The following is a 25,792-nucleotide window of genomic DNA, read 5'->3' as shown; positions in this document are numbered from 1 at the left end:
TGTTACCATGACACTTTAGAAAGACAGTTCATGGAAATGTTACTGAGGTGTCAGATCTGAAAATGTTTCTTCATCCTTCCATCCCCTTTAAACTCCGGGGGAGGGGGAGGAAGATTTTGCTTTTAATCATAGAATTGTTGGGTTTGGTTTTATCAAATCTAAGTAAAGTGATTACCTTTTAATTTAGATCAGGTTTTCATTTTTATTATCAGTGGGAAGATTTCTCCCCCTTCCCCCAAGGATTGTGAGAGATTATTTCATTTTGATCAGTTTGAGTTACTCAACTCATTCAAAAGCTTTAGGTAATCAAAAATTAAGTTTGTTTTCTTTCCTGTTCTAGTTACCGGTTTACTAAAATAGTGAGCATACAATGATCACTTGAGAATTGGGCTTCTGGAGCACCTGAACAGAAAGGGAGTGGTTCATATTCAGCATTACAAAAGACAACTTTCTCTTTTTGAAGGGGATTACTTTGACTATTTTCCAGGTACTGGGGAAATTCCAGATTCATTACAAATTATTGGGATGGCTATTAATTACTCATTTCCTGAAATATGATGGTGTTAAAGATTTGAGTTTTGGTTATATAATAGAACTATATTTGAATCCATGAATAAAAGTGGGTGTAGAATTTATGGGAGAAGCAGAGACCAGAGCACTGTAAATCCAGTCGTATAAGTCAGAATATATTTAGTAAAAGAAATGTATAGTATACTACATATAAGAATAATAAGATTTATGTATGTATGTATTTTTGTATGTGTGTATAAGGGGGAAACTGTTTTACTTCTTCATATGTAATAAAATAATAAAGAAAACATGTATCATTTATATTTAGAGTATTCAAATCATATTCAATGCTAAGATCAGGTTAGAAAGTTTTATGTGGAAAATATCATAAAGAGGAATTAACCATTAACCAGTGGCTTAATTATATATTTATTCTTTTTTAATACTTTGCCTCTTCTATTTATGTTCAACTACTTAACAGAAGAGTCATTGTTAAGATTTTTTGTTTCTTTTGAAAAGTTTTCAATTAGAATATTGAAATACTTGTTTTATTCTAGGTTGATGATTGCAAGTAACATTCATGTCATATCCTTAAAATAGTTTTTTCTTTTTTTTTCCAATTAGTTTTCTTACAAGTTCTTAGGTCAGTTGCTCAAAACTTATTTCCCTTCTGCAGAAAAACTATATTAAAATATTTTTAATTCTCAAGCATCATGACACTTCTGTTAGAAATTGTAGAAATAGCTATATAAAAGGAGCATTTCTAAATCTGTATCTTGATGTTTAAAATGTACAAAGCTTTAAAGCATGTGTGTGTGTATAGTATGTGTAATATTATATACAGTGTTGATTTGGAGATAGGTAGAAGGTCTTCCTATTTCACCTAGGCTGTGGTAGTCCCTCCTAGGCCCAGTTCCACTGCTAATTGGTATGGAACTTTTGACATGCTCAGTTTCTGACCAGTTCACATTTCCTTAAGCAGTATATTATACCTCTTCTTCTGTGCCCTCCCACTACTGGGTCCCGACACTTTGGTGCCAGACAGTGTAAACATAGAATTAGCTTTTGTCCTATGGAAGCTCAAAACTTGAACTCAGGCCCTGTCAGCCTTAACTTCTCCAGTGATCAGGGATCACAGGCATGTGCCACTGTTTTTCACATTGGTTTTGTGAATTAGGTAGGCCAGGTGCTATTTTTACCGTTTTACAGGTGGTGAAATTGATTCAGAATGAGATTAAATAATTGTGTTCATCAGTGTGATCATACACTGAGTCATTGATGAAGCTAGATCTATATAGAGCCTAAGCTTTCTAATTGTTCTATCTCCTAGAACTGTTCTTGGAGTCTTTTGTTCAGTTAAACTTTAGTGTGTTAGGACAACAAATAGAAATTTTTCCAGAATTTATTTTTCTGATTCCTTAAATCTTTTCCAATTCTCTTACATCAGTTATTGTAATTTTCTTCTGACTTCTCTCCATACCCCAAAAAGTCATTAATCTTGTCCTCAATCTGAATTAAATGTGTCATATTAAACAATAATTAACATTTACTAAGCATCTCCTGTGTTCCATATACTGTTCTAAGATCCAAGTTTGCAAAACCAGAATAATCTCTGGCCTCAAGAAACCTCCTTTCTGCATTAAATTCAGATTTAATTTTTGTTATCTAGATTTTTAGCACAGAACCTATTCAATTTTATGTTCATTGTTACTTTTCATTTGTACAGTCTTTGTTGTCAATAGTATCTAATTTAGTTATCATGGACCAACAGAAAGAATTACAGAATAAACATACTTGTCTTTGTACCTTCCATTTCCACCCCTGCATTCTGAATCAACATCACTTTGGATTTGGCTTTCCCCATAATGCCCTTCTTTGTCTTCCTAATCTTCAGACCCAATCCTTCAGCCTAAACTTTTTCTGCCAACCATTACTAATCTGAAAAATATATGTTAACAGGAGAGAACTAGAGTAGAAGATCAACTTCTTAGAAGACATTTCATCCAAAGCTCTTGTTGGGACCACAGATTACATCTTATAATACTTCAAGAAATGAATGAGACTTTTGTTGTTTTTAACCGGACTTATACATCAAAATGTCTCTTCTTTCTGATTCATTTTGCGAGGCTGTATACTTATTTCATTGTTAACATTGCACAAAATATTTTGAAATTGTTGATCAGGCACCAAAAAAAAATCATTGTGCATACTTTATGGTCATACCATTGTCCTTGTTGCTGTCATCATTATTTTAACCAAAAAATAGTGTTATCTAACTTAGCAGATGTGACTCCAAAATTACATTTGGTCATTTGGCCTTAAGATTTGCCACCATTGAGAACATTCAAAAGAATGTTGCAAACTGAATACAATTAGAAAAAATAACTCTTTAAGCTTTAAGCTACAGCAAAATTGTTGGAACTTATATATGCAAACAGACCCCTCCTTCTCCTTCCCCCTCACTCAGCTCCAAGAAAACTATTGTAAATCTCTAACTCTCCTCAGCTCCTCTGTTACCCTGCAGATGATCCCAAAATTGAGACCTCCAAGGCCAAATCTTTCTTCAAAACAGTGGTATATAGCTTTCCTGCCTACTGTTTATCACCGCTTGAATGTTCTAGAGTGAAGTACTTTCAATTACTTAAATATGTTTATTAAATTTAATTTCCAGTTACATTGTTTTATAGCCATTATCTCCTATTAGTGGTAGTTGTAGAATCTAGTAATCAATTGATCTTTTATAAAGATGTTAGCCTGAACTTTCTTTTAGGGCAGCTAAATAAATTTACTATCAATAATAAAGAATGGTTCAGAAAAATTGTATGAATTTCAACCTAACACAAAACTTACTGCCTAATCAATAATACTGTTTGTTAGCATAATGCCTTATAGTTTTAATATACATTGACAATTCTCAGAACTAGTTATCTAGTTAATACTGCAGTTATTCTAATTTTGCATTTCCATTTTTGAAGCTAAGGCCAAGAGGAACTAAATTATTTCGTGGGTTCACAGAGTTTGAATCAGAGAACCAAGACGAATGTAGTCCGTCAGTTTCTTAGATTTCACTACTCTCTTCATTTCACCATTCAGTTTAATTCAGTGAACTATTTTAAAATTTATAAAAAGATACTATGTTTAGTATAAGTAAGTTTACCTTGTCCATGTTGTTGAAGACCAGAGATCATCTTTCTTTTTGTAGAGATTTAGAAACTGCTTTGAAAAAGAATTCTAGTTGAGTAAGAAAGTAGTTCATATGCCTTCTTGTGATAATTTCAAAGAAGTTTTTTCATACTTCTGTTTGGTGATCTAAGCATAGGTTTTTTTCTTTTGTTATTGTCTTAACTAGGGTAAGATATAGTGTCAACCAACCAGTAAGTGGAAATTGTCACTATGAATATAAAAGACTTGTGTAAGGATTTTCTGTAACAAAGATAATTGTTTAAGGGAAAAAAACTCAAGAATGATACAATTACAAATTATTGTATGCTAACCTTTCTCAGGGACTGTCTTTATTCTTCTATGGATTTTTTTATGTGTGATGTTGTGCTAAAAATGAGCCATTATATGCAACTTTAAAAAAAAAAAAAATAAGATTGGTTTCGTGCGGGTTTTGAGAGACTGTGACTTTGGATTTTTACAAATTGTCTTTCAGACTGTACAAACAAAGTTGAAAGGGAAAGCTTGAATGTTCTAATGAGTTTTCACACTGTAATATAATTTTCTGATATAGTAATATTTCTAGGGCAAAAGTAAGAAAATTTGATTTAGACTTACTTTTATAAACTTTTATGATTTGTTTGTTAATGAAAACTGGACTTGCTATGTCCAGTGTCTACATTCAGGCATTTAGGTTTTATAGGCCTATACATAATAAGCATAATAAGGTATGTCTCACGTTAGTAATTTTTTAAAGATGTGTTTTTTTGACAAACTACACTCCTTTGGATTGATTTTTCATTTGTTTGTTGTAATTTTGACCTATTATTTCACCATTTGGGGGAGTTAAGGTCCTGATATAGAAACTCTTTCCACCAGTGTACCTGTTCTGCTGTAGTTTGTTTTGGGAAATTGCCTAGGATCCTGCGAGATTAAGTAATTGGACCAGGGTTGCATCCAGGATGGAACAAAGACAGGACTTGATCCCAAATCTGCTTGATTTGGGCAGCCTTTTAGGTCATCAGAAATTGATCTTTAAAATTGAGTGTTAGTATTTAAAGGAAACTATTTGTGCCTAAAAGATAAATCATTGGTTATAGCTTCTTGATTGAAAACAAGCAATTTCTTTCAGAAAGCTAAGAAAATCACTTTGTTAGCAGCAGGACTTTTTTTGTTTCATATGCAGTTGAGACAGGTTTTGCCAAGTATGTATTTATAACTCTGAAAATAGACATTGGTCTTTGTTCAGAGCCTAGAAGAAAGTGAGATAGACTAATAAAAAGTAGACAGTGGATCTAATGAAAAATCAGTGAGAACATCTAAAAGAAATTGAATAGACCTTGCCTTTCTTTTTTTGATGTAAACAGTTACTTGTGTTTTTAGATGAATTCTTGAATTTAATTATTACAGATATAACGTGCATTGCCATAGCTTAGTATTATTTCACGACAATGTACTTACCTGCCTTCTTTGTAGAGGTGTAGAGAACTGTGTTTGTGACAGTGCATATATGTACTGTCAAGCTTGGTTGATCAGTTTTGATGAACTGCTTTTCCTCTTTTTTTTTTTTTTTTTTTTTTAGTTTTTTCAGTTTTTTTTGCTACAAAAGATGGCTTATTTGGGGAGGGAGAAATGTACTCAGAAATTAAGGTGACAGAAACAAAAGATAAGACCATTTTTTTGGTTTTTTGCTCAATTGGGGCTTGCAATTGGGGTTAAGTGACTTGCCCAGAGTTACTAAAAGTTATTAGTCCCTGTTTTTAGTTGAAAACTTTTTAAAAAGTAAAATATATGACCTGTGTGTACTTTGATTTTAAAAGACTATATTAAGTATTTATAGAATTTCATTTTAATTTTATAAACTAAGAGAGAATATGGCAAACTGTAAGTGATGATCATTATTATTAAACAAAAATGTCCCTGCCTTATCTTTCCCAAATGATTTATAAAGTCACTGTTTAAGCCAATTTTTTCCATCTCTCTTCTAGGTTTATTTTTTGTATAAGTTTTTAGCTGATCTTTTCAAACCTCTAAAGAGCATCTTAAATTTTTTTGTTTTACAACTACTCATTTTTCTTTAATTGTTCCACAAAATATAAAGCTACTTACAAATTAAAGGAATGCACATAGTCTGCTAATAAGAGTAATGAATTGTGAAGCCAAAAAATTAATTTCAAATTTCACCTATAACATTTATCTGTCTTCCTATGTCTTAGTATCCTAGAAATCTCTTCGTTGTTGTTATCTGTAAAATGAAGTTGTAGATTAGACTGTCTCCAAGTTCCCTCCTAATTAAAAGTACTGTGTACTTCTCTTAGTTTGCCATTCTTCATATTTGACTTAGTAAACAGCCTTTAAGAGTTTCTATTGTCCAGACAGTCCACATATAGATGAGCCCCACCTGCCCTCACAAAGTTTGCACTCAGAGAATAGATTTAACAGTTTGTATTAAGTTTGTACTAAGCCTGCCTTTCAAAGTCTCCCAGCACTTCTACTCTGCTTCTACTCCAGGCTTTAAGATCCTAGTTATCTCCATGACACAAGGAATAAAAGCAATCAGGATCCACCATCAGCTACTGCACTAATCAAGACATGAAATTGAGGGCCCCCATCAAAGTGGTGACACTGTTAATGGAGAGAAGGGGATATATATTAGAGAAGAGCCTCTGCTGAAAACAGGAGAGTTGAGAAGGGTGGTAGAATTAGGGTTGCCTAGCAGTAGTGAGGGCCCAATTAAGAATGTGTAACATAGATTTTGTGGTAGACTCAATCTGAATGGTGATGTGATTTTTCTCCACCACACCTTCATTCAGCAACATATGTTTTGGAGCAAAAGCAACAAATATAAGATATTATCAGAAATATGATAAGGAGGCTAGAATTGATTTGGTTGACCAAAGGGGTCAATATGAAGAGAAAAGGAGAAATAGCCTAGAAATGAATTTGAGTGTAGACTGTTTTGTAAAGGAAGATAAGATCAGAAACACGATGACTTTGTGTGTGGCTGCAATTAAGTGAGTAGGTTGAGGAACTGAGTGGTTAAAGTATTAGAGAGAGAATCAATGTATATACCCTCATAGAAAGGCAGGAATTGGAGGAGGAAAGAAAAATTGTGAGCCAAGGTATCAGAAAATTGAGGAAAACAAGATAGGTGACAACTATCATTGTTTTGATTGAGTGGTAGATATGAGTAGTATGAATCTCAAAGGAAGAGGAGTTACTGAGTGATGGAGAAGAGGGAAGAACATGGAAGTGGCAGTGGGGAATAGAGAGTCTCAATCAGTGAGCCAAGGAGAATGAGTGAAAGTTCAGCTGGTATTGGAAAGGATGGCCAGGGAAGCTATGTCATCAGTGAGGATGGGGAAGACTGGGAGAGGGAAAGATTTAATATGAAAGAAAATAACTTTTCCTATCAAGTATGCATTCCAGAGGGCATAGTGGAAAGGCTGAGTGGAGTTGATTTGGGACTTCAGACTGTGAGAAATGAGGGGGATGGAGTAAGAAATCAGTAATTTTAAAGGCAGTTTGGATGATGTTCTATAAGAATTCAGAGTCACTGAGATGTGGAGGTTATGACCAGACATGAGAATATTCATCCTTGAATTTACTGTCGAAGGACATGTATAGCAGAAGGTGGGAGATAGTAATAACCATCAGATTGCATTATATCTGTAGTTCAGTCCCCAGAAAAATTTTTCAAATGAAGAAACTAAGATGTAGGAGTTCATGATTAGTCAGGGTGGTCATTTAGACAGTACGTAGAATTGGGATCTTTACACAAGTGCTTAAGCTTCAGAACCATTAGCCTTTATACTTCACCATATTTCAAAAGCTGATGTCTTTACCTTTAAAAGAGTAGCAGGTACAAGAACTGAGAGTGCAAATAAACTGAATGTGACCTGCTTTGAATATTACTCAAAAGCAAGTGACAACTAACAGGAAAAAATCCTGGAAGCCTAATATAAACTGAATATAGTGATAAATAGAAAAGGTAGTTGGAAAGAAACTGAAAAATCAAAAGAATATATTTATATTAGGAAAGAGAAAAAGAAACTTACATCATTTCTCAGACATTAAAATTTGTTTTGAAGTAATAAGCCATTTTATTGACAGTATAAAGAGCATTATCCCTATACAAAAAGAAGCAATCAAAATTAAAATTATCTAGTGGTGACTTGGAACATCTAAAAAATAGCACCAAATAAATAACTTATCCCCACCCTTTAAAATTATCATCTTGTTTTGTCCATTATCATCAAAGGGTAGAAAAAATATTCTTGGGACTGTCAGCACTTCTGATGTTGGATATAGTGATTAAAGAGAATGGGGGGAAAAAATAAGGAATTTGGATTGTTTAACTTTGGTAGCTATTTTTAATGTTTTAAAAATGTTACTTAAAAATTAAGTAAGTTAAATTTCATGAAAAAGAGATTTATTTGACAGGAGGAAACCATCTTGGACAAAAAAGATTAATTAGAACAGCCTTCCAAGTGAAATTGTGCGATCTCAATGCCTACAAATAATTTTTTAATAGATCCCACAAATAATTTTTTAATAGGATATACCTATTTAAAGGGTAAGATCAAATTTTTTCCCCCCATAGGATAATTTAGATCAGCAATTTCCATCCACTTTAGAAGGTGGATTACACTTACTGCATTTTACAGTTTCTACTATCTTTTAGCAAAAGCAAACCTGAGAAATCAGTTTTTAGATGTTTCCTTTCTATTTTTTTATTCTGCCTAACAACCTTGAGGAAGTAGAGTGGTGGTATGCTAAATATTTCCTAAGCAATCCAAAAAGATAGTAATTTATTTTTTTCAAAGCCATAGTTTATTACTGTCAGAAGTTGATGAATTTCTACTATTGCTGAGGATCAGAGCCTCCCTTCTATTCAAATTCAGCAGCCTTTTCTCTTCTTATTCTTGACTTTTCTACTGTCTTTGATATAGGACATATAGTATATGTCTTATTTTTCTTAACAGGTTTCTTAAACTCCATTTAAGGACCAGTATCGTTTTATTACTTTCTTGATATCTTTGTTATTCATTTTTGTTTTGATTTGCTATTGCTCATCTTTTTCAGCATCACTAATATTGAACACTGTCTACACAATTCATGGCATCCTTTTCTTCTTAACTCACAAGACAGCTCCATTTCTGTTACCCCATAGCTAGACATATATAAAACAAATGTATTGCCATAGCCCCAAACTATAGGTTTTTCATTTTTCTCAAGGCAGCAAGAATTTTATTGAGTAGCTTAGTAATATGATAGATACTTGCAAAGGTATAAAGAAAGACAAAGACACTCTTTGGCCTTTAAGAAGTTACATTCTAACGAGAGACAAAATGCAAATAACCATCTACATCAAAGATTTACAGTATATACAGCCAATCTCAGAGAAAAGGGGAGAATCTGGAAAAATTTCTTTGCAAAAAGAGGCATTTGAGCTGAGATCCTCCCCCCTTCTTTTATTCCCATAGACCTATTTATGATCTACTTCATCTGTCTTCAGTTACTGTCCTCCAGATCCAAACAGCTCATAAGAACAAGTTATGTCCTAGGTGTAATTTCTCTCCCCCTTTTTTAAAAACCTAACAGTGACCACACATTGCTTATGTATTAAAATTTAAAACATATTATGTCACTTAGCTTTTCTCATTTTCTGCTCTTTCCTGGCCCTTTCTCTGTGTTCAGACCACACATATCTACTTGTCACTTTTCTAGCATTCCTTGCAGTTTTTGTTTTTAACTGATCCCACAAACCATTCTTACTCTCCTGGAACATACTGTCTATTCATACAATGAAATGCTTTGTCTATAGCACCTTTTCAGCAATTTTTACTTGTATTCTTATTCTCTGTAAGCCCGTCTGCTTGTCAGCAAAGACTATATAAGCAAATCTACTTGTCCATAAAGACCTAAAACTACTTGGTAAATCATTTTCCCTTCATGAAATAGTATTTTTTAAATAATCCTACCAATCAATGTCTCATAATTGGTCACTCTAATCACTTCAGATCCAACAAATTGATAGACAAGCACTTTTAAGTACCTATTATTGCCTAAAGCAGTGTGAGGCATTGGGGTTAGCAAGAAAGAAATGAAACTTTGTCCTCAACTAAGTTAAATATTACACAAAGTAGGGACAAATTAAATAAAAATGATGGTAAAACACTAGCGTGAGAGTTGGGGAAAGACTTTATTTGGAAGATAATACTTGAGGAGAGTTTTGAAGGAAAATAAGGTACTCAGAACTGAGGAGGGAATATTATAGACATGGGGATGATAAAAATTGGCAGTGCAAAAACCACGTAGATAGAAGAATAGAGTGCCATTTGTGAGGAACAGCAAAATCTAATTTGGCCAGATCATTGAGTGCAAGAAGAGTAATGATGAATGAGTTTGTAAGGATTGATTGGAGCCAGGTTTCAAAAAGCTTTAAAAGGAAAGCAGAGGACTTTGATTCTAGAGACAGTAGAGACTTATTAAAGTTTATCGAGTAGGAGAGTGTCATGGTCAGACTTGTTCTTTAGAATTGCATAGATAATCATATATAGGATAGATCTGAGAGGAATGACATAAGATTATAAAGCTATTTCCATAGTGCAGGCAGCTATTTCAATAGTGAGGGCCTGAACTAAGGACAGATGCAAGATAAGTTATAAGGCTAAACATAATAAGCTTTGGTAAGTGATTAGATACTCAGGATCAGGGATAATGCCAAGATTCCGAACCTTGATGGCTGGAGATATTGATGCCTTTAACTGAAATAGGGAAGTTCAGAAGAAAGGAGTGTCTTAGGGTGAAGATAATTCTGTTTTAGGTATATTGAATTTGAGGTGCCTACAAAACACCCAGCTTTAGATGGCCTATGGAGCCCTATTAGGCAGTTGGAAATTCTTGCCTTAGGTCCAGGAGAGAGACTAGGACTACTAGGTCTCTAGAGTTGAAAATTACTTGTATAGTAATAATGAAGTCCTTGGAAGGTGATGAAGTTACCAAGTGAGAGAATTTAGTGAGAGGCTGGGAAAAATCCTAATAAAGAGCTTTGTGGAATAGCTGTGAACCAACAAAATTAAAAAGGAGCAGGCAGACAAATGGAAGCAAAATGGAAGAGGGAGAGAAGTAAAGAGAATAGCAGGAAAGAGGAAACCATATTTGTTCTTCCCATAGCTTCTTTTTCTACTGTTATGAATGTGTAGACCAGTGGTTCTCAAAGTATGGTCTAGACGCAGGGGTCCTCAAACTACAGCTTCAGACCAGATGCAGTAGCTGAGGACATTTATCTCACTCAGCCAGGGCTATGAAGTTTCTTTATTTAAAGGCCCACAAAAACAAAGTTTTTGTTTTTACTATAGTCCAGCCCTCCTCAGACTGTTGTCTGAGGGACAGTGAACTGGCCCCCTATTTAAAAAGTTTGAGGACCCCTGGTCTAGAGAATCCTGGGGATCTCTGAAACCCTTTTAGAGGGTTTACAAATTCAAAAATAGTTTTTATTTCCAATATGATAAATGTCTATAAATATAATCCAGATAAACAAAAACTCTTTGGAGAGATCCTCAATAATTTTTAATAGGATAAAGATACTGAAAACAAAAGTTTGAGAACCACTGATGTAGACATTTATTTATCTCAGTCCAGCTGTGGATAGCCATGAGTTTGGAAGGTCTTTTATGATTCTATCAACAGTAAAAACAGTCAGTGTTTATGTGGTGCTTTAAATTTTGCACAACACTATATTATCTCATTTAATAACTTTACTGGATAAATATTGCAGGTGTTATTAAACCCCCATTTTATAGATGAGGAAATTGAGGTTTAAAAGTTAGGATTTACCTGTGGTCGTTCAGTGAATAAAAGATTTGAGTCATTATCTTTCTTAACTCCACACTCTGCATTCTTTCCTCTATACCAAACTGCTGCTTTTTTGTATTCTTGCATGCATGTTTATATTGGCTTATCTCCATAATATCTATTAACTAAATTCCTTAAAGAAAGGAACTTTCTGTGTCTTCTTTTAATTTCTTAAGGAACTGGGACAATATTTTCTGCACAGTCAACTTAGATAAATGCTATTTAACTTTTTAACAACTTAGCTTTTTTACTTAGATATTCTTTTGATATCTGAAAGATTCCTGGTATATGAAAAAAAAATGGAATCATATTAGTAGGTTGTAACACTTAAACCTCTTTCAGTCTTCCTGGACTCCACACTATCATTGCTAACTATGTAAATTAAAGAGGGTTTTTAAAAAGTCAATTGGAGAGTAGCTAAAGGTTTTGAGTGGAAGTGGGCAGGAGCAACAAAGGAAACTCTTCTTATCTCTCTGCATAAATTCTTCCTCCACTTCATTTCTTCCTCCTTACCCTCATTTTCCCATTTGATTAGTTTCCAAAGCCCAAACTGCTCAAGTCAACTTCTTGATGAAATAAATTATCTAATAGTAAATCCTACTTAGTATGTGAAATTCTAACTGTGACTGGGCAAAAGGACTGTTAAACTAGTCTGTTCTCAATTCACTCCCCAAATAGATATTTTAATTACTTAGACTATGTTTGTTAAGTTATAATATTTTTGGTTCCAGCCATAACATCACGATAATTGTTTTTTAGTTAGTAAAGTCAGTTTCTAACATTTTTCTGTTGAAATTTTAAGCAAATAATGTTAAATAAACCAGGTATATAATTTAGATATAATATTAAGTTATCTAAACCTTTTTCATCTAAGTTGTTTTCTTACACTAAACCAAGTGAGAAGTAATCAAAATTTTAACACATAATATTTCACAGTAAAATGAGTCATTTATCTCAAAAAATAAGTAATGGCAATTGGCTTTTAATTTTTTCCACCAATCACAAAAACAAGTTTTTTCACTAAAGCAATGTATCTTACATGATAATATAATTCCATTTGTCCATTGTCTGTGACATATACATCATGTGGCATTAAGTGGAGCCTAAAGGAGTATATTAAGAAAAACTTAACCTTTTATCCACATAGATGTTAAATGATATGTTGTTGGTCAGTTATTAAAAATGATCATTGAAATTTGAGGTTGAATATTAAGAAAAAGCTTGCTTTTATCAGTTATATTTTAACCCATTAAATTATTTAATTTTGGTTCAAGAAATAGGTAAATAAATCTGTCTACAGTTTTCAGCTTTTCCCCAAAAGAAAGTTGGATTGCTGGGATCTGAGGAAATTAGGGAGAGTAAAAATGCACCTGGCCTGAGTTCTGAATGACAGTGTGTTTTACTAGGCTCAGCTAAACCAACAATCAGAGCCAGCAGTTATCATTCATTTGCCAAAAAGAGAGCTGGGGTTTTGTGGGACACTTGATTGAGTAGCTGGCAGTTACCGAAACAAATATTCTTTAAAGCAATATATCTTGCTTCCACGGGACTATAATTTTTACTTACTCAGTCAGAACTTATTTCAAGTTACTGAATTACTAAATAAAGAGCAATTTCTACAAGTTCAAATGACAGAATGAGCAGTAAACAGTGAACTATTTTTTTCAGTTAACAGGTAATTTACTAGTGTTAAAAAGTTTTACAAATATCCTATTACCAATAGAAATGAAATAGAATGGTTGTTCTAAGTTTAAAAGATCAGAATATTTCTTTAGTGTTTTTATTTGTTAAGCAATTGAATTGAAATTTGGAAGCATAGAATGGATTATTTGGATGGATTATTGTTAAGGTGCATTAGTTATTTGTTTTTTTATTTGACCAGAAGCTTTAAAAATCTTAAAATTCTCATTAAAAGCCTTCCATATGGGTATTATTAAAGAAAAACAAATCCACTCCTTTCAGTACATTATAGTAAAATCTCTTTAAAGTGTGGTTATGTTTACTTTTACTTGAAGTCACCAATTTTGATTTTTGCAGTGTTTGAGCAACACTCCTCCTCTTACTGAGTATTTCCTCAATGATAAATATCAAGAAGAATTGAATTTTGACAATCCCTTAGGAATGAGAGGTGAAATAGCGAAATCTTATGCTGAGCTCATCAAGCAAATGTGGTCTGGAAAATACAGCTATGTCACCCCAAGAGCCTTCAAGGTTAGTATAATGTATATGGATGGCAGAAATGCCCTTATTAATAAAATTATAAATTTGTTGAAAAATTGCTTTACAAAATTAATTGAACGGGGTTTTTTTGTTAGAAAATTTACCTGGAAAGCATAGTTAAACTTTTTTTCTCTAAATATTTACTCTTTTAATGATGAAATGACATTTTTTTGATTCTTATATTTTACACACAGAGCTCTCCAGCTTTAGTGAAATCAAACTCATATACCACATATATACCTGGGGGAGTTGGGTTGGGGGTACAGATGTAGATTAGATGATAACAATTTTTGGAGTACAAAAATGAATATTATTTGGGGGGGAAAAGTGAATGATTTGGATTATGGGATGTCAGTTTTCTTTTAAAATTTATATAGATTGACTTCAAATCTGGCCTCAGACACTTAACAATTCCTAGACTTTGGGCAAGTCACTTAACCCCAATTATCTTAGCCAAAATAATAATAATTATTATGACAAATGTGTCAAAGAACTGGGAAAGCAGAATGACTGTAACAGAATATTAGTTTATAGTAAGAAATGATGAATGAAGAATTACAAGAAACATAAAAAGATAAGAACTCAAACAAAAAATTTACAAGATAAATAATATGTTATATGATAGCAGTGACTAGAGCCATATAAATAAATACAATCATTGTAAGAAAGTTGAACTTCAGATTTTTTTTTTTTTATGCTAAAAGTCCTGGAGATTATATAATGAAACAAAGCTGCTTCTTTCTCATAGTAGAAAAGTGAGAAATTACTAGGGCATAATTTTGAAGGCCAGTTGTTATAAAGCAGGCCAGCTAAGTGGCAGCTAAGCCACTGCTGGAGGACTAGGCCCAAAGTCAAGAAGATATAACTTCCTTAGTTTAAATCTGGCCTATGTGACCCTGGGCCAGTTGTTTAACCCTATTTGCCTTTGTTTCTTCAGCTATAAAATGAACTAGAAAAGGGAATATCACACCACCCTAGTATCATTGCCAAGAAAACTCCAAATGGGGTCATGAAGAGTCAAATACAACTGAACTACGATTGTCAAACAAGGTCTCTGTGACCTTATTGAAAAATGAGAGGCTCAGACTTGATGGTTTCAGAGACCCTTTCCTAACTCTAGTCTATAACCCTGAGAAATGAATGTTATAAAAGACAGGGTCAAAAAACTTTTTATTTCATTAGGCAAAAATCTTTACATAAAGCATTTTATTGAAGAAAAACAGAATAGGTAGCATAATAGAATAGAAAAGAGCTCTGCGTTTGAAGTCAGAGTATGTTTGTTTAAGTTCAAGCTCTTTGTTTAAGTCCAAGTAATGAGACTACATAAGTCACTTAACTCTCTTGCTACCATTATTCATAAAAATTAAATAGTTAAATTGGATGGTATCTAGGGGTCTTATCCAGTTCTAAATTTCTAAAGCCACGAATTTCAAGAACAATCTTCTGGACTTTTTGTTACTGGTACTTGGTGACATAGAAGCCAATACCAGAGGACTAGGAGTTAATAGAATTGTTTCTTAAAGGATCTATTTGTCATTTTTGGATTGTTGGTTTTTTTCCCCCTCAGTTCTAATTATTTAAACCAAATAAAAATACAAAATAAGTCGTCATCAAATAGGGGTTTATTAAGTACATGCCATGTACTATTAAAATTAAAGCCAAATTAAATATTTCCTACCTCAAGAAGTTTTCTTTTTATTGGATGGAAAAACATTGACAAGTGTATCATTTATAATTATTTGAGTGTTCACAAGGTGTAGTAAACAATGGGTAATCATGCTTTTTTAAAAAAAATATCATTAATCAGTTCTCTACATAAAACTACATTTAACTCTTGCTTTTCATTGCAGACACAAGTAGGACGTTTTGCACCTCAGTTTTCTGGGTATCAACAGCAAGACTGTCAAGAATTACTAGCTTTCCTCTTAGATGGTCTACATGAAGATTTGAATAGAATTAGGAAAAAACCTTATATTCAGCTGAAAGATGCTGATGGAAGGCCTGACAAGGTAAATTTTCCTACATTGTTATCTTGTGTAAAATTTGTAATTTTCTAATAGTGTATTGTAAACATGTGTTTGTTTTATTTGTAGGTGGTTGCTGAAGAAGCCTGGGAAAACCATTTAAAGAGAAATGACTCTATCATAGTAGATATATTTCATGGCCTTTTCAAATCAACCCTAGTTTGTCCTGAATGCGCTAAGATTTCAGTAACATTTGATCCTTTTTGTTACTTGACACTTCCACTGCCTATGAAAAAAGAGCGTACCTTGGAAGTTTACTTAGTTAGAATGGATCCACTTACCAAACCTATGCAGGTAAATATTTGCAGGTAAACAGCGCTATTTGTGTCACACTTATAAAACATTAATACAAATTCACTTTGAACCTTCATTTTTCAGATCCAACTTAGGTTTGAAAAAAAAAGTAGGTTGATTGCATATTGCCAAGGATTTATGTGCTCAAAAATTTAAGACATGGTTACTTTTAGGATATTAAAGAATTTAATAATTGTGTGGCATTATTTTTCCTATAAAAATCACAAAAACAAAATAGTCCCTACCCTCAAAGAACTTAAATTCTATTGTGTTTTTTCTCAACAGGTATGTATTATGTGTTTGGGCCATTTAGTTCAGTTTGTCCCAGGGGGGGCAATAAAATTACTTCTCTTCAAATTTTGTTGTGAGTTCTTAATGGAGCAGTTGAGTAAGGTTAATGATAAAAATGTCTTTGGTCAGGGAAACCTTTGAAATCCTGTCATTTATCTAGGCTTATGAGTAAGACCTGCAGTGACCATATGCCCTATGGAGAAAATTTCTCTTTCCTAAAAGAGTTTGGTCAAAAGTACCTGAAATCCATCGGTGAAAAATCACCACCACTGTACAAGCAACTAAAAATATATGTCATTTTTACCTTTCCATGCAAAGATTACAGGGTATTCTTTAGAATGCAATCATCATATAATATGATGTAATGCCCAGTAGTAAGTCATAGTCTATCTAACCCATCGTGGATTTTTTTTTCCCCAGTTTACCTAACAATTGCTTCTGAAGTCACTGGATAGGTCAATTTTTAGTTGCAGTTTATATTTTAGTGTCCCTTTAACATGTATTGGACTACCTGTCATCTAGGGGAGGGGGTGGGGAGGAGAAGGGGATAATTTGGAACAGAAGCATTTGCAAGGGTCATTGTTGAAAAATTACCCATGCATATGTTTTGTAAATAAGAAGCTTTAATAAAATATATACATGCATACATATAGTATTTATATTTATATATCTATATGTATAAATTAGTGACCTCAAACTGGGACAAGAAAGGGCCAGAAAGATTTGAATAATTCACACATTTATAGTACTCTAAAAATTACTTTGGCTTAACAACTCTATGAGTTTAGCAGTTCCAATCTTATTTTCCCCATTTTCTAGATAAGGAAGCTGAGACACAAAGGAGTTAATTGTCCAGAATCACATAGCTAAGTAAATATCAGAACCAAAACCTGAGCTCTTCACTTCTTGACCCCAAGACCAATCAATACTTGCTTCATTACATTATACTGCCTAGTCCAGAAGAAGTCTCATGGGCTTCACTTCAACAGCAGTCATAATTGGTACATCTGAGGGATGCTCTATATAAGAAAAAAAATAATAAAAATAGGAAAACTTCCAAAAATAAATTATCATTCTCATTTCTACCTTATTGATTCTTTGCCAAAAAGTAGATTTATAATAACATCAGGGAAGAAAATACTAGACCTTCATTGCTCCATACTTTCTCCATTTCAGACAAATGAAACTCCTTTTCTCCATGAAGATTTCTTTTTATGCTTCACTTCTTTGGGGCTTTTTCCATACTCTTAACAAGAATAAAGAAAAGAGTTTATTGTTGGGAATAGTTTATAGCTGAGAACATGTTCTGCCTTCTGGTTGATATATCAGATTTTTTTTTTTTTAATGAGGTCAGAGAGCAGCTTTTTGTCCTTTAAAGTCAGATTTTATATTCCCTCATTATAGATATGAGTTTATGGATATCTTAAAGGATTAGATTTGTTCTATACAGTAAGTTCATTAGGGCTAATGCAATTTCTCTTTCTTATTTTCACTTTCTCTCATTTCTTTTATTTATATAGAGAGGGACATAGAAAAAGAAAACATAGAGCCAGAAGAGAGAAAATTCAATAACTGAATTATATCTATATGCCTTATACCTAAAGCACAAATTGACATTGTCATCTTTAGTAAGCTATCACAGGCACAGAGTCTCAGTAGTTACTGTACCTAGAGAAAAATAAGTCATACTGCAATCTCTATCTCTTTTGTCATTTTCAGTCCTTTGATATACTTGATCTTGATTGCTCTGTTCTTTGATTAGAAAATAATCATAAGACATAACTTAGAGGACTAATGGACTTAGGCTTAGTGGAATAGCTATATCTTATAATTCTCTCAGAACAAATAATGAAGTAAATTACTCTTCCTGTGCTTAAATTTTTTAACTCTACAAGTAAAAGGGCATATGGGAAGGGGAAACACAGGAAATTATGAGGAGAAAAAAGTTTTTGGAATCTGTAAGAGACCCAAACTTGGAAAAGGGAAGATACTAACTAACTCTTTGACAGTAGACAAATCAGTTAATATTTCCAGGCCTCCCCCAATTTCCTCATCCGTAAAATGAGTAGATGCCTAGACTCAATGACCTCTAATGTCCCTTCCGGCTCTTAAGTTTGAAATCCTATGAAGTAGAAAACATGAGAAGTTTTTGGTTATCTTTTCAAGGTTTTCATCTTAAATGAAATAAACAAATCTTTTTCTTAATATTTAATTATCCACAAAAGTTTTTCTTTAAAAAACACATAGCTTTTATCATCTGGTTTGTTGAAGAAAAACTACTGGACAAGATTTTTATTTTAAAGCTCTTCAATGATACTAGGCAACCTTTTATTAATCATTTATGTGATAATGTAAAGATAGACACAAAAATGAAATTGTCCTTATGCTAAAAAGGAGCTTACATTTTGTCAGGATTGAAGTACAAAGTAATGGGGATTACAAATGAGAGTAAGGAAGTGGCTGTTAAGCTTTGAAGGCCACTGAGGAAAGAGAGGAAAGGGCCCATATACGTTTCAAATATTGAAGTCAGCTTGTGCAAATGCATGGAGGTAGGTGAAAAAATACATGTGCAGATTATTCAAGATCTGTTTAACTGGACTATAGGGTACATAATGGAGTGTAATGTATATTTAGGCTAGAAAGGTAAATTGAGGCTAGGATTCGAAGAGCTTTAAATGCCAAGAAGTTTGTGTTGAATCATGGAGGTAAAAGATAATGACCAGACCCACTGTTTTACTTGAAAAGTAGTTTTATGTGCCCTTGATCAATTAGATAATGTATGAGAACGGAGGAAAGAATTGACATAAATTTTAACACATGTAAGTAGATGTGATTTACAGCACTATCAGACAACACACTCTAAGAATAGCAGGAAAGATTTTTCTGTTTCTCTATCCTGTTACTTATATCCAATTTCATTTAGAATATGTCAATCATTAAAAATTTATTAGACTCATAACATATAGCTAGGGTATCTGTGGACACTCATACAAAAAAAGGAACACTCCCTATCCTCAAGGAGCTTACACACTATAAGAGGAAATATCATGTGTATATAAAAAATGTAGAAAAAGAAAATGGAGGTCCCTATTTGCTGAAAAGATCAGGAAGGGCTTCATGTTGAAGGCAAAGTTTTAGCTGAGTTTTGAAGGAAATAGGGCTGTCTTAGGAGACAGAGATGAAGAGCACTTCATAGATATGGATAGGAGCCAGTCAGTGCAATGGCAGAAATAGGAGATGGCTGTTTATATACTATCATCCTTGGAACATAGGGGATAATCTTTCTGGCCTACATGACTCACAGAGGAGGGCCATATAATAGAAATTTTTTGTGGTTAGTTTTGGTTTGTTTCTGAAGGTTGAAAAAGTAGACTGGGACCAGATTGTAAAGAGCCAAACAAAAGAATTTATTTTATACTACAGTCAATTGGGAGAAGTTATCTTTGTGGAATGTGGAAATAGCATAGTCACATCTAGGAAAGTATCCTTAGCTTTATAGAGAATGGATTGTAATATAGGAAAGACTTGAAGGGGGAATCAAGTGGCTATTTTCAGTAATCCGAGCCAGAGGAATAAGGATCTAAACAAGAATGGTGGCCATTTGAATAGAGATGGATGTAAGGGATGTTGTAGAGTTTTAAAAAAGATAAGATTTTGCAAAGGCAGATATGTGATATCAGGGATCAAGAAGCTAATGTTGCAAACCCAGGTGACTAGAGGGATGACTTTTTTTTTTTTTTTTGACAGAAATAAGGGAGTTTTAAAGAGACACATGTTACCAAAAAAAAAGATAAGAAACATTCTTTTAGATGTTGAAGCTGAGATGGCAATTGAAATGTCCAGTAGGCAATTGGAAATGCCTAATTGGAGCTCATGACTGAATATATTAGATCTTGTAATTTTCTATAGAGAAGAATATAAGGGGGAGAGAGAGAGAAGTCAGAGCTAGTCTGGGACTTACTGTTCACACATAGTTGCAGTGGAGGGGGAAGTGATGAGAGTGATAAACCTCCTAACTTTGGAGAAAGTGGTTTCAGTTGAGTTATGATGTCAAACAACAGATTGAGAAGTGAAAGAGCCCAATGATGAATCTAGCCAGTATCAACTACCAATGAGCGGTGAAAGTAGAAGAATGTAAATGGAAGAACAAGGATTTAGACAATACTTCTTATGACTCCAATCTACTGCTGTTTTCACTATAGCCCACTATGAAGAAGAAAAAACCATTTTATCTTGTGCGGCCCTTCTAGCATCAGAGCATTTGACTTCATGTGTTTTTCGCGTAACAAAAATTTATTTAGCCACATTTTTTTCCCTTACTCATTCTGTATATGAATACATCTATGCATTTTTTGGAATTTGTAGACTGAAGGGGGTAGAACTTTTGTTAGAGACTTTGGGGGAGTGAAATTTAAAGAAATGAATCAATGTGCTTTTATAATGTAAGTTATATTCATCCTTTCCTTAATAGATAGACATTCAGTTTGTTGGAAGTAAAAGTATATGAAGTCTTCTTACCTCAATCTTAACATTCTTCAAAAATGCCAAATTGTAACTTCTTGTTTTGTGTTTTATTTTTGCTTAGTACAAAGTAGTTGTTCCCAAAATTGGAAACATACTAGATCTTTGCACAGCTCTATCCACTTTGTCAGGAGTACCAGCTGATAAGGTAAAAGTTTTTTTTTTTTTTTAAAAGACAAATACATATAACTTAATGTTTAATTTTTCAGCATTGTTGAATTCATTTTAATAGCAATTTTTTATTTCCTTTTAGATGATAGTTACTGATATCTACAATCACAGATTTCACAGAATATTTGCTATGGATGAAAATCTTAATAGTATTATGGAACGAGATGATATTTATGTGTAAGTTCACAACATGTTATACAGTAGATTTATCTAACAAACATTTACAAAAGAAATATACTATTCTGAGGTTTTATGATTACTGTTTTTCTTACAGATTTGAAATTACCATCAATAGAACAGAAGATACTGAACAAGTCATAATTCCTGTTTGTTTAAGAGAAAAATACAGACACACAGGTTATAGTCATCACAGTGGTTCATCACTCTTTGGCCAACCTTTTCTTATGGCAGTACCTAGAAATAATACTGAAGAAAAACTCTACAATCTTTTATTATTGAGGATGTGGTAGGTGCACATTAAAAAAAAGTAAATGAGAAATCTAAATAATGTCTTATTAAAACGCTTATAAAGTACTTTCAGAACATATTGGGTGATTGTTTTTCTTAGAGTATTGAGTATTGATAGGTAGCTTTTTAAAAGATTCCTCTTTAGCTACCAAGTACAGCATATAGCTTCTTGGCAAATATCAATCTTGATTGGTCATTTTCTTCCTGAGCGATAATACACTTTTTTTTTAAAGGGTCGATCCATGCTCACTGTATTTAGAAGTCATCTAATTCAGCTCCTTCATTTTACATATATGTGAAAATAAAGACTTTTGTGTGTTAATTGGAAGAAAGGCATAGTTTTCACAAATTTAGAAATAGTTCTATTTAAGCCATTTAAATGTCTTAGAATTAATTTTACTTATTAAAAATAAAAGACAATATGTATACTATATTGGTGAATTTTACTTGTGATACTATGTTTTATAGTATGAATTTACATTTGAATATTACCTAGATCTGAAAGCTGCCCACCAGACTTTTTCATTGTAAAGTTGCTTGTGATTGATTGCAGTGGAGGGGAGAAAGAGGATTGCAATGGAGGGGAGGAAGAGGACACAGAATAAGACATTGTAGAATATGTAATTTATGATTTATCCTGATTTTATTTTAGTCGTTATGTAAAAACATCTACTGAAACTGAAGAAACAGAAGGATCCCTACATTGCTGTAAGGACCAAAATATTAATGGGAATGGCCCAAATGGAATACATGAAGAATGTTCCCCAAGTAAGAGTCATTTGCGTTTTAGAAAGTGTTCATTTTCACTATTGTTTGAAGTTTATTTGATCACCAATAAGAAATTTTTTTTTCATGTCCTTGGAAATAGCACTTAGATTGTTAAATTGTGTTGTATTTCATTCTTTTATTCCCAGCACCTGCAATAGTGGTGTTTAATAATGAAAAAACAATGGTGAAAGACAGGAAAAATAAGCTAACAACCTTGAAATCCATGGGATTTAGATTTCTAAAATGAAAGGCCTTTTCTATAAGTAATTTATTGACTTCTGATTTAGAATTTAAGAATGAAGAAAATAAGATTTTCAGGCTTATTTGAAGGGTTTTGTTTTTGTTTTTAACTATTATATTACCTCAGGTGAAATGGAAACAGATGAGCCAGATGATGAATCCAGCCAGGATCAAGAACTTCCTTCAGAAAATGAGAATAGTCAGTCTGAAGATTCAGTTGGAGGAGATAATGATTCTGAGAATGGATTATGTACTGAAGAAACTTGCAAAGGTCAACTTCTCATGGGACACAAAAAGCGATTATTTACATTCCAGTTCAACAACTTAGGCAATACAGATATCAATTACATCAAAGATGATACTAGACATATTAGATTTGATGACAGACAGCTAAGACTAGATGGTAAGTTTGTTTCTGAATAAAAGCTTAAAACACTAATTTTGATCAAAAGTATCTTGGTGGGTTTTTTTGTTTTTTTGTCTATGGAATTTATATACAGAATTTACATACATAAATTTAATTTTTTCTTGAAGCTTTTCTATCTAAAACAGGACAATTTTAATTACTGTTGGAGATTTTATTTTAGGAATGGGTAATACCTATTCAAAATTTGTTGAATTTGTACTGAAATCATTTCAATAAGATCCAAATTTTTTAATGCTAATTTACAAACATGTCTTTGGGAATAGCTCTTTCACTGTTGTTGGTTTTATCCCCAGCACCAACATAGTGATTTGCTCCTAATAAGTGCTTCATCAGTGATTACTGAAGTAAATGAAATAAAATCTCCCTAGTTACCTAAACATGTTAAAAATATTTATTTAAACATTGACAGAATAAACATTAAATATTATAAAAGGAAAAATGTTTTTCATCTTAGAAAGATCTTTCCTTGCTTTGGATTGGGATCCTGAATTGAAAAAAAGATACTTTGATGATAATGCAGCTGAGGTAAGTCACTTCATTAATTTTTCAATTTAGCATCCTGAAATTAGTGATGCACAGTAATGTTGACATGTATGTTGAATCTGTTTAGTACACATTTTTCAGCTGACTTTTCAGAAAGAAAAAAAAAAACAATATTTGAAGCATTTGCTAAAAATAGTGAAAAGTTTATTAAAATGTTTAACATTTAAAAAGTTGTGATTTAAAGAGTATTTTAGAAACTTGTTAAAAAGTATTACCTGTAATATGATTTGATACTTTCAGAGAAATTCTTCATATTTTAGGAGCTTGTCATTATTTTTCATAGTAAGGATGATATCACTAAAATGAGTTTTGTTTCATTTGTTCTCTTAACTCAAGAAATACTTCTCTTTAGGATTTTGAAAAACATGAAAGTGTGGAATATAAACCTCCCAAAAAACCTTTTGTGAAATTAAAAGATTGCATTGAACTTTTTACCACAAAAGAAAAGCTAGGTGCTGAAGATCCTTGGTAAGCGACAATGTTAAATAATTGTTTTTAATTATTTCCTATAAGGATTTTTGCTCAGGTATGTCCTTCTTGATGTAAAAACTAAGTTAATAAACACTAGTTAAATTCTATTAAGTGTTAATATTACTTTGAGAACATATATTTCTTCAAATATAGTTCTCTGTATGTCTATGTATAGCTATAGTTGCATTTTCAGATTTGTTGTAAATTATTACAAAGTTACAGAAATATAAATTAAATAAACAGTTCACAGATTTTATAGCTATCCTAAAATATTTGTTATGGAAAAGTCCCTATCTTAATGGATTTCAAGTAATCCAGGTGTCTTTCTTTTCATTATAAATAGCACTTTCACATATTTTTATTCTTCTCATTAAATGATTAAAATCTTTTAGAACATATGATAAGAATAAAGAAACATTGCTTTCTGTTAAAGGTATGAAAATAGCTTCTTTGATTATTTCAGTTTGTTAATATAACTAGTATCTTTTGCTGCTTTTGTTTATTTTAATCAAGTTTACAAATATTTCTCTTTCTTTTAGGTACTGTCCAAATTGTAAAGAACATCAGCAAGCTACAAAAAAATTAGATTTATGGTCACTGCCTCCTGTACTGGTGGTACATCTTAAACGTTTTTCTTACAGCAGATACATGAGGGATAAATTGGACACATTAGTTGATTTTCCTATTAAGTAAGTTTGAATTGCATTTGATAAATGTTAGGAAACCACTGATTTTAGAAATAATGGAATTCTCATTCAAGATAATAGAGTATTTTAGTTATAAAAATGTATTGACATTATAAATCTGGGTAGCACTAGGTAATGACAAACAGTGGAATAATTTTAAATTCTTTGTCCTTAAGCAAATTTTACTCTATCCCAGAGCTTTTCAGAAGGCACTCCCAGGAAAGGCCAGTAGACAGCAGGAAATGTCTGGGACATAGTAATATCTATTAAAAAGCAAATTGTTCCTGATAATAGAAATCAGTATTTATTGGATACATAATAATCTATCAGTAACTTGAGTTTTTCTTTAAACAGTGACTTGGATATGTCAGAATTCCTTATTAATCCAAATGCAGGGCCTTGCCGCTACAATTTGATTGCTGTGTCCAACCACTATGGAGGAATGGGAGGAGGGCACTGTAAGTTGATATTTTATATATTATTTGTAGTTGTGGTCTATAACCATCAAGAGTTTAGTCATAGATATTAAATGTGATAAGATTTTTAAGGATTGAATTTGAACTTGTTTATTTCTTCAGGTCAGTATGGTGAAAAACAAAATAGTAAAATAGTAGTAATAGTAAGTGATAGTAAAACAGCTGAACACCAATTGTCCAACCCTAACTTATTTAAGAGCTTGTATTTCTCTATAGCAAAAGATTATTTTTAAGTCTCATGCTTTTCTTACCAAGAAATATCCAAAAAATAATTGAAAAAAATTAATTTCAGTAGGGAAATTGTATCTGAATTTACATATATTGATGTTTTATAGCTACTTTAAGAGCATATGATTAAGGGATTGGGTTTTGCTTTCTCAATCCCAATTGTTATTTATATAACAGAATAGAAGAGAAGCGAGGGACAAAGACAGTAATAGTTTTTTTAAAGACTGGGGTATGATTTGTTTGATAAATATTAAGACTCTACTCTCTATTAGTATGGCATTGGTAAAGATGCTTTTGAATACAAAGACAAACAGCCTTTAAGATACTGGCAGCTTCCCCACAGATGCAGCAGATAAACACAAGATAATTTGAAAAGAAAGAAAGCATTTATAATTATGTAAATCAGGAAGGGCTTTGTGTAGAATGAGATTTAAG

The 25,792-nt window shown here is 32.5% G+C and overlaps 1 protein-coding gene across 6 annotated transcripts in view; it reads left to right on the top strand.

Moving 5' to 3' along the window:
* USP15 (ubiquitin specific peptidase 15) overlaps positions 1 to 25,792 on the top strand; it is a 154,145-nt gene that overhangs the window by 117,201 nt on the left and 11,152 nt on the right. For 3 of the 6 annotated variants that reach the window (XM_051961331.1, XM_051961333.1, XM_051961335.1), the window contains 12 exons: positions 13,567 to 13,740; positions 15,600 to 15,758; positions 15,843 to 16,067; positions 20,944 to 21,027; positions 21,133 to 21,227; positions 21,325 to 21,516; positions 22,171 to 22,286; positions 22,654 to 22,929; positions 23,408 to 23,478; positions 23,849 to 23,964; positions 24,507 to 24,656; positions 25,008 to 25,111. In XM_051961331.1, the coding sequence (XP_051817291.1) occupies positions 13,567 to 13,740; positions 15,600 to 15,758; positions 15,843 to 16,067; positions 20,944 to 21,027; positions 21,133 to 21,227; positions 21,325 to 21,516; positions 22,171 to 22,286; positions 22,654 to 22,929; positions 23,408 to 23,478; positions 23,849 to 23,964; positions 24,507 to 24,656; positions 25,008 to 25,111 (1,762 nt within the window). Of the gene's footprint in view, positions 1 to 340; positions 488 to 13,566; positions 13,741 to 15,599; positions 15,759 to 15,842; positions 16,068 to 20,943; positions 21,028 to 21,132; positions 21,228 to 21,324; positions 21,517 to 22,170; positions 22,287 to 22,653; positions 22,930 to 23,407; positions 23,479 to 23,832; positions 23,965 to 24,506; positions 24,657 to 25,007; positions 25,112 to 25,792 lie in introns of those variants that run through there. The other 3 variants (XM_051961336.1, XM_051961334.1, XR_007947652.1) reach the window with 3 other exon arrangements.

This window comes from Antechinus flavipes, chromosome 5 (assembly GCF_016432865.1).
Source record: "Antechinus flavipes isolate AdamAnt ecotype Samford, QLD, Australia chromosome 5, AdamAnt_v2, whole genome shotgun sequence".
In the NCBI taxonomy this organism is placed as follows: Eukaryota; Metazoa; Chordata; class Mammalia; order Dasyuromorphia; family Dasyuridae; genus Antechinus; species Antechinus flavipes.
Note: the sequence above shows the minus strand (reverse complement) of the source record. Positions and strands in the feature narration are given on the sequence as shown.